The 13631-nt window shown below is 35.4% G+C and overlaps 2 protein-coding genes across 3 annotated transcripts in view; one reads left to right on the top strand and one right to left on the bottom strand.

The window, feature by feature from the left end:
* The window catches only part of LOC134842522 (SRSF protein kinase 3-like), a 261300-nt gene that overhangs the window by 200819 nt on the left and 46850 nt on the right, over positions 1 to 13631 (bottom strand). The gene's annotated exons all lie outside the window — the stretch shown is intronic.
* Positions 113 to 13631, top strand: part of LOC134842520 (ankyrin repeat and EF-hand domain-containing protein 1-like) — a 28422-nt gene continuing 14903 nt past the window's right edge. Inside the window, exons 1-4 of one of the 2 annotated variants that reach the window (XM_063858902.1) lie at positions 113 to 343; positions 652 to 847; positions 6373 to 6554; positions 7736 to 7858. In XM_063858902.1, the coding sequence (XP_063714972.1) occupies positions 697 to 847; positions 6373 to 6554; positions 7736 to 7858 (456 nt within the window). In that variant the 5' untranslated portion in view covers positions 113 to 343; positions 652 to 696. Of the gene's footprint in view, positions 344 to 646; positions 848 to 6372; positions 6555 to 7735; positions 7859 to 13631 lie in introns of both variants that reach the window. The other variant, XM_063858903.1, reaches the window with a different exon arrangement.

Raw genomic sequence — 13631 nt, 5'->3', positions numbered from 1 at the left:
CCAAATAGTCTTTTTAGATTCAGATTACATCAAAAAAATTAGTTAAAAATGCATCGCCAATTACGCTTAGAAACAAACATATAACGCTTGGTAAACTTTCTGTCTGAAACATACAGCTCCATAATCTAACGTGAACGCATTTTGTATAAAACGTTTACTTCAGAATATACCAACTTGTTATCAAACAGAAAATTGTTTTCAACAGTATCAAGAGCTTTGTTTATTATTCTGTTGACAGTGGTTTGGTTTTTATTTCAAATAATTTTGGCGCGGCTTAATTTTAATATTTAATATCTCTTACTCCATATAAAATAGATATCTAACTATAATAGATATCAAGAAGGTATAGTTGACCCATAAATGACTTTAGACTCAGCCAACAAACCAATCAATTTTCGACAGAACAAAATTTTCAATACAAATTTTAGAAAATGTATAATCCTCTCGAAGATTTTTTTGAAACTCAGTCGAGTTAAATTCGCATTTAAAATTGGGACAAGTTTCAAACTCACATAGATTCCACAAACCATTCACCATTCTTCGAATTAAGCCTGAAACCTCAGATTTGTGCGGGTAGTTCTGGTAAAACGTCAAAAAAATTATGTAGGTACGTATAGGGTCAACTATTCTTGTTGGAAATTACGAGAACAGTTAAGAGGAAATTACGTAACTATTTGAAGTTGCGCGTGCATCACGATGCCCCAGGCACGGACCAGATTGGAACAGCTGCAGGTGCGCAAACTGCTCAGCTGTGTGTTCAAAGAGGACAAGAAACAGATTGAAAAGCTGATCGAGTTTGGAATCCCCAATCTACTAAACTACATCGAGGAGTCAGAAGATGGGCAAGGCAAGTGCTAACAAACAGCCAGATCTGCTAGGAAAACGAATCAAAAAATTTTTGTATAATTTTTCTTGTCATACGCAAATTGATAATCCGAGCTTTCTTAACACACATTAAGGACCCCTTTTTTTTGCAAAAATTTTCAATGATGTTTAGAATTTTTGGGGAAAAAAACAGATCAAAGGGCATTTTCTGGCGCCTTGAGAACAGTTTCAAAATTGGTCAAAAGAAATGAGCGTCTTAAACTAGTACAAAAAGGGGTAACAAAAGCAGAAAGAGATCAAATCAAACAAAAGCAGGATTGTTATACGCTTTTTCTCGTAACTGAAAGCTTTTTATCGACTTTTTATTTCCCCAAGTTGTTTCAACTCAAGACAAAAACTCAAAAAACGTCAACTTTGGTCTAAACTTTACTTAAATTGGAGCGGCTAATTAGCTAAATTAAATTATCCATTTCTGTAGAAAAGAAAAGAGGAGTTTTTCGATCTGATCATTTTGAAAACTGTTCAAGTAGTCGATTACTTTTGCTTGTAGCTCAGAACGTTTCGGTAGAAAATTATCATCCTTAGCGGCAGACTGATCTTAAATGTAGATCATTTTTATAATCGCAAGGGTTATTCTACTGGGACTAATTAACAACTCCGACGCCTTTTTAAAACCGACACACTTTTAAACCCTCTAAAAGTGCCTTCGGTTCCCACTTGTTTTTTTTTGGTTAAACTGCAAATTTTTTAAAATTGCAAATAAATTCAATATTTTGGGCGTGCCCTTGAACAAAGGTTTGAAAATGCTACGTGCTTTTATGCAAATTGAAAAAATTTTTCTCTAAAACTATACCTTTAGCAACTGCCATTTAAATAATGAAGTCTTTTTAACCAACTTTTGGATCAGTTACCCTGCCTCATTTCAATTGAGAGTAGTTCCGGGCATGGATTAATTCGTCCCTTTTCTACGCGTTCAGAAATAAACTAAACATAGCCAATTGAAGATTGGAAAACAGTAATGAACGCTAGTAAACGTTTTTTAAAAAAAAACACTGACTATGAAACAATTTCGTTCTCCCTACTTACCATGAAACTGTTGATATTATGCATCAACGCGGGATGGTAACTCAAAAAATTTCTCCGCTCACATTTTCTGGCTTTAAATAATCGATTTTTTCACTCAAAACTTTTTACAGTCACCTCAAACTCAGAAAAAATAAAGGAATTTTTTCTGCGGAGATTACAATTCCAAGACATAGGTATTGGATGTTGTTTGAAACCTATTTTTCTTAAGGTCGCATTTTCTGAAAATTTTCATGTACAAAAAATGCGTTCAAAATTATAGACAAATTGATTTACTTCCTCAAAACTATTATTTTATTAGAAGCGGTTTGACCTGGCTACTAGGAACTCGTGATATCTAAATTTAATTGCAATCTATAATAGATGTTCCAGAACTTTTTTTCTAATAAATGAATACTTAAGATAAAACCAACGTAAAAAAACATAAGAAGTCGAAAAAATATATATATTATAAAAAAACTAAGTCTGTCGACCCTCAAATTTTCGTATGTCCGGATGGAATTTCATTCTAGGCAAACATGCCAGGTATTTGAATATTAAACTCAGAGGCGAAGAAACGATACAACACAAAAATAAAAAAAAACAAGTCGAATAAGAAGTCGAAAAAAATGAATTATCTTGAAAAAATGTTTGTATGTCTCGCGTAAAGATAACGAAAGACTCAGATAAAGCTGGAGCCAATTTTTTTTTGAATTTGTTGTACTGATGAGGGATCAAATAAGCTTGGACTTTGCTGAAAACCTTTGCTTATTTTCTACTAAAATTAGTGAGAAGAGTGAAATTTTTGAGAAATTGCAATCTTCCCAAATACATTTAAAAAAAATTGATAACGAATAAAGAGTCGCCACTTCTGTATGAAAAATTCTTGCAACCAGTTGTTGTGATTGAACCCTTCATCTCAGATTTAATGCGGTAGTTTCCAAGAAAGTCAAAAAAATTCTAAAACGGTCAAAAAATCAAATAAATGACTTTCCGAAACTCATCACATTTTTCTTCAATAAAAGGTCGTCGCCGCTTAAGCAGAGAAAATTACCAATTTTTTTTCTCGATTGAACCCGAACCCGTAGCGTAAGAATTGGAACGGCAGTTTTTGATAAAAGTCAAAAAGTTGGCAAAAAGCGGACAATAAATCAAAAAATTGACTTTTTTGTGAATCATATCTTATTGTGTACCAACATTTGGGCCTAGCTAGCCTCTTACACATTAGAGACTTACACAACCTATTATTTCGATTGAACGCACAACTTTAGATTTGAGATGGTAATTTTCGAGAAAAGTCTGGTAGCTTCAACAAACTGTACGCAATTTAACTTTTGACTTTTCCGAGGGCCAATTTTTTTGCGTAAAAAATGGGCGTAGTCAATTATGCAGGGGAGTTCCCTCGATTTGTTGTTCTGGTCGCACCCAAAATCTCAGATTTCGGAGTGTAGTTTCCGATAAGTTTCCAAAAAAGAATCCAAAATTTGATTTTTCCGAGGGCCACAACTTTTTGTATGAGAAAATTGGCCGTAGAGAACCTATCACAAACCATTTTTTGGTTTGAACCTAAAATCTCAGACTTTTTTTGTGCCGGTAGTTTTTCAAAATAGTCAAAGTTATATAAGAAGGGTTAAAAAAGAAATAGTTGAATATTCCGAGAGCCATAAATTTTTGTATAGCCTCTTAGACAGAGGAGCTTCCCGTTCTATCCATTGAACCCAAAATATCAGATTTGAGTGAGTAGTTTCTGAGAAACCGAATAAGAAATTAAAAAATTAGTTCTAAAGTTTGCCATATAGATTTTTTTGAATGCTGTAAACAGTGATGTAAAGCGGTAAAAAAAAAGTAGGGGACTTTGCAGGCACACAGGGTAGGAGATCTTTCCATTGATACGTTTTTTTTTTGAAATTGTGAGAATGTTTTGAAAGCGTCTCATAAAAATAAAAATAAAAATTCAATCCCATACATCTACATACTACTTGATGTTTTCAAACAGGAGTTTTTTGGCTGTCAAAATTACGCAAAATAATCGCTACAACATCAGCCCAAATCAGGTAGTAAACAAAAATTAATATAAAAATTATTCAAAAATAGACTTTATAAAATGACAATTTAGAAAACTTTCATATATAGTACAAAAGATTACAATAAAAAATTCCATGCTTTACACACAAATAAGGCCAATAAAAATTAATACCAGACAACATAAACGATATTTAAAAAACAACGGAAATTGACCCAAGGAAACTAGGTCGAAAACAACAAAACAAAAAAATGCAACATTGCTCTAAAAATTAAGTTTGAGAAAAAATTACTGCCCGAAACGTACTCCCCTTATTAAGTCCTGGATGAGGTAGCTGTATTTGAATTTTCGAGAAACTAAGGTTGTCATGAAATTTTCCATTGCCCCTAAGATCGTCCGCTTTGTTTTCTCTTTGTAATTTTTGATCCGTTGCTATTTACCCTTGCGAGAAGCAAGGGTATTGCAGTCGGGTACTAAACTTTTTTCTCGTCAATAATTTTACTGACAGTATGGTAAATTTTAAATGGTAAAATAATTGACCCAGTTTGAGCCAAAATAAATGTTTTTAAAAACATTTTTTAAAATTTAGATTCCTTCTGAAATTACAATGCACAACACTTGCACTTACAACTACAATGAAAATTGTTTATTGCAGAAGAAAAAATCATGATGTGACAACTGAGCCAACAATTTTTGAACAGACAACAGTTAAGCTGAAAAAAAATTGTTTATATAAAATAAAATTTAAAAAGTTTCAAATCCCCTGACCTGAAACTACAATGCACAACACCTGCATTTGCTACTTAATTGAAAGTTTACAGCTAAAACAAAATCTTTGATGTGGCAACTAAGCCGACAAAACTTGAGCAGACAAAAAAGAAAGTCCGACATTTCAATTTTTACCGGATGAATTTTTAAAATTGCATGCATACGGAAAAAAGCAAGGTGCTCCGATACTCGAATTCCAGACTTTAGAGTGCAAAGACGACGAAGTTACCTCTAAGCCAAGTAGGAAAGAACCTGCATATTGTTGAGGTTTAATAATTGAGCAAGTTGAAGATTTGTAAGAAAACTGCTTACGGGAAAAAGTCCCGATTACAAGATACTTATGCTCTCGCAAGTGTACTAAAAAACCATTACGCTGATATCTTGACCTTGACCTGTTTGACCTCCTGAGCAGTCGTATTAGATCAAAAAGTGTGAAATTGATGTAAGTGACAAGATTTGCGAAACTAATTCATAGGGATCTTAACTGACTGATAAGGTCAAAAAGATTGATCTCTAAATATGTTCCCAGGTTTTCAAGGTTATCAATAGGGATTTTCTCGCAATATTTGTATTAAATCGCTTGTGCAATTTTCATTAAATTACTGATTCTGCGTCTGCTGCAGACTAATAAGGTCGAAAAATAATTAAAACAGGATTTGGAGAATCACTGCTAGGAAATTGAATTTCGACTTTACTGCTGCATTCGAGATATGGAAAACCAGATTAGGTTAATTTTCTAGAAGTCCTTATATTTGCAGCACAGTAGTTAAAATGTGCACACTTAAGCTAAGCGAATAAAGTAAACAATTTGTCAGTTAAAAAGGTAGACCGATTTCACGAGGAGTCAACAAGGACAATGTTTCTCCCTCTTGAACTCGGCCCACTGAAAATTTTCTGAAGGTGGTCGCTTGATACGAAACCCTAAACTTTTTGAAGCATCTTGATTCCAACCCTAAAATATTTCTGAAGGCCTCTTGATACGAAACCTTAAATTTTTCTGAAGGCGTATTGGTTCCCACCGAATTTTTTTCTGAAGTGGGTTTGAAACAAAATCTTAAATTTTTCCGAATGCGCCGTGATTCCAACCCTAAAAATTTTCTGAAGGCGCATTGAACACCAATATCAACTTATTTTGAAGGCGGAGCGCGTCTAAAAAATTTTTGATCAAAACTTCTAAACAATACCCATAAAAACCATTTAAGACCTTTTTCTAAAATTAATGCAGCGCAGGAATTTTAAGCAATGATGAAATAAGCTCTTCTCTGCAATGTTTTGGGAAATCTCGGAAAATCAATTAGCCAACTTAAAAAGAAGTTAAAAAAAGTATTCCAAGTTTTTGAAAATACCCCTCCCTCGGTTAACTCCTGAATCCTTGCTTGGGGCCTTCATAGAGTTTCGTAATAGCTTGGACCATCAAATTGATCTGTCTAGAAAAAAATTGCCAAAATTTTAAATTCTTTAAAATTCGCAATCGAGAAGATCCTAGATCTGCGCCTGGTTGAGGCGCCAAGTCGGGGAGATGAGGTCTTCAAAGTCGAACATTTCAGGCATTCAGAAACGAACCTTTTTTACCGTAAAAGAAAAATTTTCTAACCCTCATTAAATGTTACCACTAGGAGAGCCTCCAATTGCTTTATATGAGGCGGCTGTTTTATCTTCAGAAGTGTGAAAAAAAACTGCCTTTTTCTTCGCAGGTGTACTACACACAGCAGCTGCCAACAACAACGACGCAATCATCACCTACCTGATCAAGTTGGGTGCATCGCCCGAAGTGCAGGACGGACAGGGACGCACTCCGGCCATGATCGCCGCACAGTATGGACACGTGAACACACTCGATATACTTCTAGAAACTTCCAGAAACTTGAAACTCAAAGTGAGGGGAATAAAACCGTGTTTTTTTTCGTTAGACGTAACAAGACTGATAGTATCAGTTATATCAATGAAATTTCCATGAAGTTTGTTTCTGTATAATTTGATTCAGCGCCGTATTCATTTTTACAGATAAGATAGTCTAGAAATGGCGAAGCCCTGAATGTTCCTACTGCCTCTTAAGCTCTATGAAAAAGTGTTCGCTTAGAAAAATGTTCATGAAATTTTTTTCGAGATTTTTTTTTTGAAAACCATCATATGTTTTGCAAATAGAGATGTATCGCTTGTTAGTTGTCACAGATTGGCCAAACTGGCAATATTTGCACACCCATAATTTTACTTTTGAGCTTAGGACAATAATACCTTTTGATTGATTTAAAAAATTCCGTATTGCTAGTTAAAAAGTCAAAATTTGTCTGAAAAAACCACCCGAGCACAAATATTACATCATTTTTTTTTTCGAAAGTCGCAACAAAGAGACGTTTGCTAAGCAATTTTACAGATATGAGTTAAGGTTTCACGCTATTGCAACAAAAAGAAAAACAACAAGAAGAACAACTAAGTCGAAAACTGACCCCAAGCATAAGTATTCCGCGCTTTCTTCGAAAGTAGGAACAAAAAGGTTAGAAAACTCAAATACTTATACATTTGCACCTCGTCAACAAAGTTATTATTTACCATGCTTATACCTTCTATATTTTGAGACTTTAATCAAATTATCTGGTTAAAATTTTTTGATGTCTTCTGAGACAGAAAGTGCGCAAAACTATCTGTTCTGTTTAACTTGAAAAATCAATAAAAAAAATTTTCTTTAGCGGGATGTGGGGGTGCGATGTTCACGTGAAGAAGGATTCAAGTTTGTTTCTTTTCTGTCCGCCAATTACAATTTCTGTGCCTTCCTGAAACGCTATAAACTAAAAACTGAGATTAAATAAACCAGCCGAAGTATAAGCCAACCGAAAATGCGCGGAGTATACAAGCTAGCCAAAAAATTACACCATAATACGATTTTTCATAACTTTCGTAACTGTTACATGATTGTTACAAAACTGACACTTACGTATTTTCGGCTGGTTTATAAATCGGCTTATTTCCATACCACCAAAAACCAATTCAAAAGCAAAATCTTCTGCTCTTCAGACATGTTTTAGACCCCCTCTGACTGAGACTGAGTGTGAATTTCAGGACACAAAGGGGAGGGGCATTCTGTTCTACTGTCTGAACAACACGCAGAGACACACACAGTGTGCTGAATTGTGCATTGAGAAGGGGGCCGACTGCAACAATGCCGACAACAACGGAGTTCCTGTAAGATCCATGCTAAATCAACACCAATTTACTATTATTCCCAACTCAAGCTTAGTGTGCTTGTTTTCAAAATTTTTCATCAGGTTGTTTTTTGTTCTAACGTTTCTGTTATATCAATGAAATTTCGATAAAGTTTGTTTCTGTATAATTTGGTTCAGCGCCGTATTCATTTTTACAGATAAGATAGTCTAGAAATGACGAAGAATCAAAAACAAACCATTAGGAAAACTTAAAATCTGCCAGATAATCTAGACTGAAATCAACGGCTTTCGAATAATGATTCATCTTTGAAAAAGAAATTTTGAAAAAATGCCATGATGTTAATAAAACTGGTCTGAAATTTCCATTCTCAGATTGTTTCGACAAAACATTGAATACTTAAGTAAATGAATCTTTTGTCAAGAGTAAATGAATTTTTTCCAATAACCTTTTAAATTTTGATTGGACAAACATATATTTTTTTCAGAATAAGCCGTGGGTTAAACTATACAACAAGATGTAAGTGGTAAATCATCATGTAAATTTAAAATCATTAAAATTATGTTTAAGTTGTGGTACTTTGGTTTGGTTGCAGTAACCTTTGTGTTGCTATCCATATTCATATATTAATGTTATTATAAATTGTCGAAGACATTTAGTGCAAACCAAAAAATTTCTAAAAAGGTTTTGCGCTCTGTCAGCGTTACAAAGCTATGGTATCGAGCCAGTAAATCTGAGCTATTTACACCAATGAACTAAGAACAGCTTCTTGAGCAATCACATGGCGCCGCCAACAGGTTTTTTTTTCACAAGATAATCTGACCGACATGGGGATTCCAGTATTATGAAGGACAACGAACTCGGATCTGCCTTTAAATTTTAAAATCTGGTTCCTGGGTTTCTATTATTTTGGCAATCGACAAAATCACGCCGAAAAATGAGGAACAAAAAGAACGAGGACCAAAATTCGGACACAATATCTATTACAATAAAACTCAAAACCGATTGGTCTCAAGGTTGTTTCTAGCCTTTGGAACGAAGGAAAAAAACTGTAAGCAAAAAAATTCTATGTGTATAAGTATCGTAACTGGAATTCAAAGAAATAGCAGCAAAGAAATTGCAAAGAAATATGCATTCGAGAAAAAGAAGAGCGTTAAATATGAAAGATACAAAATTATCAGAAGGGCGCCAAAACCAAATAAAATCCTTGAAGCCTGACTGCACAAGCAGCTAGATCAGAACTTAGGGTTTGCAAAAAAAACTGGCCAAGAAATAATTTATCTCACAAATGCGGAAAGCCATGTTATCGGAAACCTTCACATTTGAGAAACTGCCCCAGAACAATTCCTAAATAGGGCAATGAACTTTGAACAGAGCAAACAAACTACTTTCGTTTTTTGAAAACGAATGCATTTACTGTAGGCAAAAATCAATCAATGGTTACGTCTACATAAATAAAGCGAGATGATCAAGGCAATCAGAGAAATTCTGAACTTCGGAGAAACAGTTAGAGACCATTATAGAGAGAAGCAAAAAATATTCTAGAAACAGTAGCACAAAACCATCAGTAAAAAACCCTGTCAAAGATATGGCCGATCATTTTTATTTTAGCGCGACATTTAAAAATTGTCCTGCCATGAAAAAATTGTGTAAGAATTTCAATAATTTTAACCATTTTGCGAAGACTTGTCGATCACAACAAGTGAACAAGGTAACTGAAGAATCAAAAAACTCTGAAGATGTATGTAACTTGGGATAAAATTTCGACTCTCAAGACAGTTTCGAGATCAAATCATTAGTGGAAGATAATACATCGATAAAAAACTGAAGAGTACATCCACAACAGATTTAACAACAAAAAAAAAACAAAAAGAATTCTATCAGTCAAGAAACTAGACATACAACGAAACCCAAAATCATAGGATAAGAAAACTTTTTAGAAAAAAAAATCGAGAAGACAATCAAATTAACAAATTTATCGGTAGTTGCCGGAAGTCCGATCATGTTTCTGAATTGGGCAAAAGCGAAGCAGATAAAAAAAACCACTTGAACGGACAAATATTATACCCACAGAAAAGAAACTTTTGCCAGTGAAGTTTGTGTACAAACACTCGATTTTGAATTTTGGAGCACTCAAAACGGATATTCGTTCAGCAGGCTGGGAAAAAAATAGTTGCGAAAAATTTGAACCGCAGAGCGACGCATACAATGTTTTTTGAGACAAAAAATTTCAAAACAAGGTGGGAATTATCATCACTTAAAATAGGCACCAAAAAGACCGAAGTTTGACGTGCTACTGTGCAAGCAGTCAGAGGTTGGAAATAGTTAATATCAACAATGAGCTGAGTGAGTAAATTGATAGACAAGGAAAATCGAAAAAGAACATGGCAAACAAAAACCTAATTACCCGTTATGTACAATCTGGGGAAAAAGTAGAGGAATACCTATTCCCTTACCAGTTGCAACCAGAAATAGACAAAATATTGTTATCAGGAAGAGAAATTAAAAAACTAGATAAATACAAAGGTGATTTTTCATTGCAACGATTGTAATCACAGTGAAGAAGAATATTTCTATCAAATTGGCCTAATATTGAAAACTCAAATAAAGAATTTTAAAAAATTCTAAAATGTCTGAAAGCTGTGCTGTTTCAAAAATAATTAAAACAGAAGCCATTTTAAAACTTAGCTCACCTGAGACAATATATCATGTTAGATCTTTCTGGTTACCATAAAGGATTTATCGAAAGCAATACCTAGTGCATCACGCCTCACAGATAGACTTCGACTCTTGGTATGAAAGGAAAACCAAAAAGAAAATTAAAAATTAAATAAGTGTCCGTGAAAAAGTTCAATTGTAAAAAACAACAAAAGTCGTTGAAAAAACCAAATCAGCGCTGGCGGTACTATCAATTACAGTTTACTATGATCCACTGGAAGACACCCAGGTCAAATGTGACACTCGTCATAGTTGTCTAGGGGCAACCCTCGAGCAAATATCAAAAGATGGTGATTTAGTACCAAAACCATTTGCCTCAAGATTTTTAAACATTGAAAAAAATATCTAGCAATGAACTGGAGTTACTCGCAGTAGTATGGGTGGTTGATAGAATCAAAGATTATGTTCTGGGCAAGGAAGATTGAAGATTTTAGTAAAATAACCCGAGCCATTAAGTGCAACGTAGTCCATATAATGTTCATTGATCAAATTTTGCTAGCGTTTTTGTCGAGTTTTGTTGAAAATTAAAAAACCATAACAAAAACTGTTTGCGATGAAAACATATAAACTTTTTGATTCGTGTAGAGCTCAAAATAAAATGACTGATCCCCTTTTGAATTCCGACGAGTAGTTTCCAGAGAACAAGAGCCAGAATATATCGAGGATTTTAAAATTTAGACCTTAATTACACAAATTACTCCTGTTTCGCGTATTATTATCGGCTGTATTAATGCGCCTTCATGAAAGGACAAGCCAGTATGTTTAAAAAGCACAATGTCATCAAGAGATATTTTTAGTAGCCACCCGATACAAATTCATGCTGCGTCCTGCAACAACTGCGTTAAGCGCGGCAAGAAGTTAAAGATATAGTTTGTGAAGGGGAATTTGTTAAGTTATGACAAATGGAAAAGCATAAGACTCTCGAGATAGGCAAAACATAAAATTTTCCTGACATCGAATACACGATAAAAATTCTGGACAAAATTCAGCACTTCTTACTACCTTGAGGATACAGGAGAAAGCGATTCCTTTTGAAGAATGGCACGACAAAGTTGACCTGACAAAAAGGGCCTGAAAAAAAAGAGCCTCAGCCTGTCGGGAGAGCATGGTGGGTGGGTTCCTTCTCATTGTTTCAGCAAAGTCGGTTACGGAATTACGATAGAAACATTAAAATCGGAACTTTTCTTCTGCGAGCTGAGAGGAAGTATCTTTGGTAAATCGGATAGAAACATCACAACAGATCATGACAAGGCACTAGAAAATCTGGCAACGCTATACGTTTAGGAATAGCAAGAAATACTCAGACCCGTCAAGTGAATAGAGCTCACAAAAAAAAAGAAAACTCAGAGGTCCAGGAAAAGGGCGGCCATGTAATGGTCGAGCGAGCAGAATGCTAGTCAAACGTCAATCAGATGGACAGAACGCGGCATAGTGAAGTTCTCAAACGGCAGTACCAACATTTGCTCACTGAAAGGTTGCAAGAACGGCAGATAAGGGTAGACAGCCCAGTCAGGGCTGAACCCGTAAGCCTGTCGAAACCAGTCAAGTAGGGAGAAACTTCAGGAGTTCCGACTGATACCCCGACTAATCGAGTCAGGTATTGTATTCAACTGCGAAGGATAGGTCCGGTCCGGCTTAGCACCGATAGAAGTAGCGTAGAAGATTTTCCCGGACAGTTCTTTTTTTTGGAGTCCAAGAGACTTAAGAGCAGGGAAAATGATTTGGAGACTACTCCGAGCAAGACGTCGCAATTAAGACAAACCCCTGAAACCATGAAAAGACAGGGGGGCAGACTGCTCTCCTGAAAACTTAGAAAAATCGAGGAAGACGAAAGGTGAACACGTAGCTCCACCTCAAAGCGCAGCAGGCCCTCCAAATGCTCAAAAGACTACATCTTACGCAGAAATATCTCCGATTTGGCAGATTCCGCGTTCTGTCAGAGTGACGTGCACAGCAATTCCATGGGTTTTTCATTTTACTCGCCCGCTCAGAGTGTTCAAAAAAAATGTCGTTTCTGCGATTCGCAGAGGATTTTTGGAAGGCTATTCAGCCTGTCTAAGCATAGTCCGTTTCTCTTATTTTCCCCACATTCCAGACTGAGTTCTTTTGTCGAGCGCAGCTCTTTTTTTTGCGACTCAAGGCCGTTTTTTTGCGTCTAGAACTTTCACGTGGTAATACTTTTGCAGCCGAAATTGGTCAGTCCAAGCTAGACCTGAAGCTGGATATCAAGTGAGAGCTCGTCCTCACACACTATCATTGCCATGGTAGGGGATCGGTTAAATGAGCTTTACCTTATGCTAAGTGCCTCCCTCAATATTGTTCTATATAGACTATGGATATTTCAAAATAAGAAATGTCGGTCCTAACTAGTGAGTCACACGCAGTCACTTCAATCCAGAAGAAGAGGATAGAGAAAAAAGTCATCCGCAAAACGTCAAAGAAGATCTTGACTCTGCCTCTATCGACAAACGAGCAGGCAGAAAAAGGTAGAATTTGAAAAAGGTCTTCACCATTAAACTTGGATAAAGAAGGTCAATGGAAGTTCACTGAAAAACTTAACGATCATTTTTAAACTGAAAATTTCCGTCTTTCGAGATTTGATCAGACTCGACAACTTAGATTTGACCAATGACTAAAGGCATAAACCACAACTCAAAACTTTCAACCCTTGGATCCAAGAAAAAAGGGGCTAGTAATATTCATTTTATCATTATTTTTTTAATTCCACATTACTTTGCACTTAAGTTTATTGTTGGGGTAACTTTGTGAACGATTAGCTCAAAAGTATTATACTATTGAGACTTCTGACTATTTGCGGTTACCACCGTCGGTATTCCGGCAGACCGTTCTCGGAGTGTGCGTTTGAGTTTCAGTGTAACTTTTAAACGTATTTTAACCTAATCTGACAGTTTTTTTTATATTTCTATTCGAGCAATTTTTGAAGTTTTCATCAAAGCCTGTTGCACTTTAGGCGGAAGAATCTGCTTTCACAACCATAAGTGCTTTATCTTTGTTGATTGATTCCTTAATACTCTTTATACTTGACCTTTCATTGAGTTTTGGTGGTAAGTGTGTA

This window comes from Symsagittifera roscoffensis, chromosome 3 (assembly GCF_963678635.1).
Source record: "Symsagittifera roscoffensis chromosome 3, txSymRosc1.1, whole genome shotgun sequence".
In the NCBI taxonomy this organism is placed as follows: Eukaryota; Metazoa; Xenacoelomorpha; order Acoela; family Convolutidae; genus Symsagittifera; species Symsagittifera roscoffensis.
Note: the sequence above shows the minus strand (reverse complement) of the source record. Positions and strands in the feature narration are given on the sequence as shown.